Genomic DNA, 2,500 nt, shown 5'->3' on the forward strand with positions numbered 1-2,500 from the left:
TTTTATATTTTTTCTATAACTAAAAGTATTTACAGCATGAGTTAACATTCAGAAACCCTGAACATCTGCAGGAATGAAACCGTACACAATGTAAACATCATTAACATGGAGGGTTGAATAATTTAACAGAGATTTGCATAAATTTAATTACATTATGTTAGTAAATGTTAATTATCAGCAGAACTCAGGTCAGGTCAGAGGTGTAAATACTAGAGAAACATTCAGCTTCACTAATAAACATTGCTAATTAACTATTTTAATGAAGGTATTAGTTCATTTTAATCATCACATGATGATGCTGTAAATCTTATGCTTTATTAATATTAATTAACGCAGGGAAATTTAATATACAGTGTTAGTGTTATTATAAACTGAAGAGTCTTACGTTGTGTGTGTAGACGGTGAAGGTTGTTCATTTCCCATCACTCTCTCCATCACCAGAACCCCCAGGATCATGGCCACATTGGTACGACCCACACCGACCTGACAGCTGAACAGCAGGGCGGGGGGAGGACAGGCTCCGCCCCCTTTCACACACAGAGACGGGGTCTCCTATAGACACGCGGAAAGAACCGGAATATTAAGAATAATCATGTACTGTTCATGGGACCCCTAAAATGAGTAAACTGTATAGAGCTCACCCTTAACACTTTCACGAAGGCGTCGAAGTTCTCCTCCAGGGGAGCGCCCTCTACTGGCAGAGGCAGACGGTGATACCTGCAGGACACGACCACCATCACAATCAACAACACGACGCAAATATCTCTTCACCATTTCATTTTTATAGTTTAGAAATATGACTTAGATCAGGTGTAGTAAGAAAGCTCTAATTATTTATGGTTAGCTACGTACTGACGAGACACATCACGCTAGCTTAAAATACGTACGCTAGTATTACTGGTACAGTCCAATGAAATGTGTGAGCGTTGCTCATATAGCCTTAAAGAGCTACATCTTGTGATTTTGTGCAGACAGTCTGCTTGAGACTGTGAATTTAATGTAACGAGACCACTAGGGGGTGCTCTCAACTATTTGACTGTTCCTCCAAGATGTGTTTACAACATGGCTGACAATCATTCTGACTGTCAATGACCGATCATTATAAAATAAACAAGTACAATTTTGTTTTGCACAAATCTTGTCCTGCACCATTGAGAGATCCTGCTGACAAATTTACAAAAACAGGTGGGATCTTTTAAATATTTAGGTACAGAGATTGACTCCCAATTTTCATTTGATAAACATTCAGACAATGTTTTTAAAAAGGCTTATCAACGTTTAGGCTAATTGAGAAAACTGAGGAGTTTTAACATTGAAAAGGACATTTTGATGGCTGTATATAAATCAGTTATCGAGTCTGTTCTTACTTACAATATTGTATCCTGGTTTAACTCTCTTTCTGTTAAAAGCAAAAACAAACTTTTAAGGATTATAAATGTGGCGAGTAAAATAATTGGTGAGAGACAAACACCTCTCCCTGATCTCTTTACTGTGGCATTTAAAAAGGAAAGCGTCTGTTATTGTGGGAGAATCTTCTCATCTCCTGTATAGTTCAACTTTTGAATTGAATTGAAAACACCAGCAATAAATACAAACAGAGATGGATTTGCGTTTTAGTGCTTGGACCCCAGCAATCGCTGCTTAAAGGTGTTGGATGTTTCGTAATGATCTTTTTTAAGGTAATTATTGTGTTGTTATATAATTATAATAAAACAGTGTGTATGAGGTGGTGACCTGTATGACGGCATGGTGAAAACAGGCCTCCTGTAAACCTCTTCAGTGACGTGAATGTCGTCTTCACAGGAGATGATGATCCTCTGAGGCTCATCTTTAAAATGTGTTGTAGATGTAGAAGGCATTCTCGTTCAGCCTGGCAAAGTCATGCAGCTGGACACAAAGCATAAGTACACAGTGTGTATTCACGTGCTATAGTGTGCGTTACAGTGTGTTACAGTGTGCGTTACAGTGTGTAAGAGTGTGTACTCTTGCATTACAGTGTGTATTAACGTGCTAGTGTGTGTTAGTGTGTTACAGTGTGTTACAGTGTGTGTTAGTGTAGTGTGTTACAGTGTGTACTCTTGCATTACAGTGTGTATTAGTGTGCTATAGTGTTTGTTACAGTGTGTGTTAGTGTGTAGTGTGTTACAGTGTGTATTAGTGTGTTATAGTGTTTGTTACAGTGTGTATTAGTGTGCTATAGTGTTTGTTACAGTGTGTGTTAGTGTGTAGTGTGTTACAGTGTGTATTAGTGTGTTATAGTGTTTGTTACAGTGTGTGTTAGTGTGTTATAGTGTTTGTTACAGTGTGTGTTAGTGTGTAGTGTGTTACAGTGTGTATTCTTGCATTACAATGTGTATTAGTGTGCTATAATGTTTGTTATAGTGTTTGTTATAGTGTGTGTTACAGTGTGTTACAGTGTGTACTCTTGCATTACAACGTGTATGAATGTGTTACATTCTGTGTTACAGTGTGTATTCTTGCATTAGTGTGTGTTACAGTG

General features: G+C 37.8%; 1 protein-coding gene across 1 annotated transcript in view; it reads right to left on the reverse strand.

Annotated features, from left to right (window-relative positions):
• pald1a (phosphatase domain containing paladin 1a) overlaps window positions 1–2,500 on the reverse strand; it is a 52,496-nt gene that overhangs the window by 25,192 nt on the left and 24,804 nt on the right. Inside the window, 4 exon segments of the mRNA XM_053238840.1 lie at window positions 386–552; window positions 642–717; window positions 1,735–1,836; window positions 1,838–1,887. Coding sequence (XP_053094815.1) covers window positions 386–552; window positions 642–717; window positions 1,735–1,836; window positions 1,838–1,887 — 395 coding nt within the window.

The sequence above is a fragment of the Pangasianodon hypophthalmus genome, chromosome 12 (assembly GCF_027358585.1).
Source record: "Pangasianodon hypophthalmus isolate fPanHyp1 chromosome 12, fPanHyp1.pri, whole genome shotgun sequence".
Classification (NCBI taxonomy): domain Eukaryota; kingdom Metazoa; phylum Chordata; class Actinopteri; order Siluriformes; family Pangasiidae; genus Pangasianodon; species Pangasianodon hypophthalmus.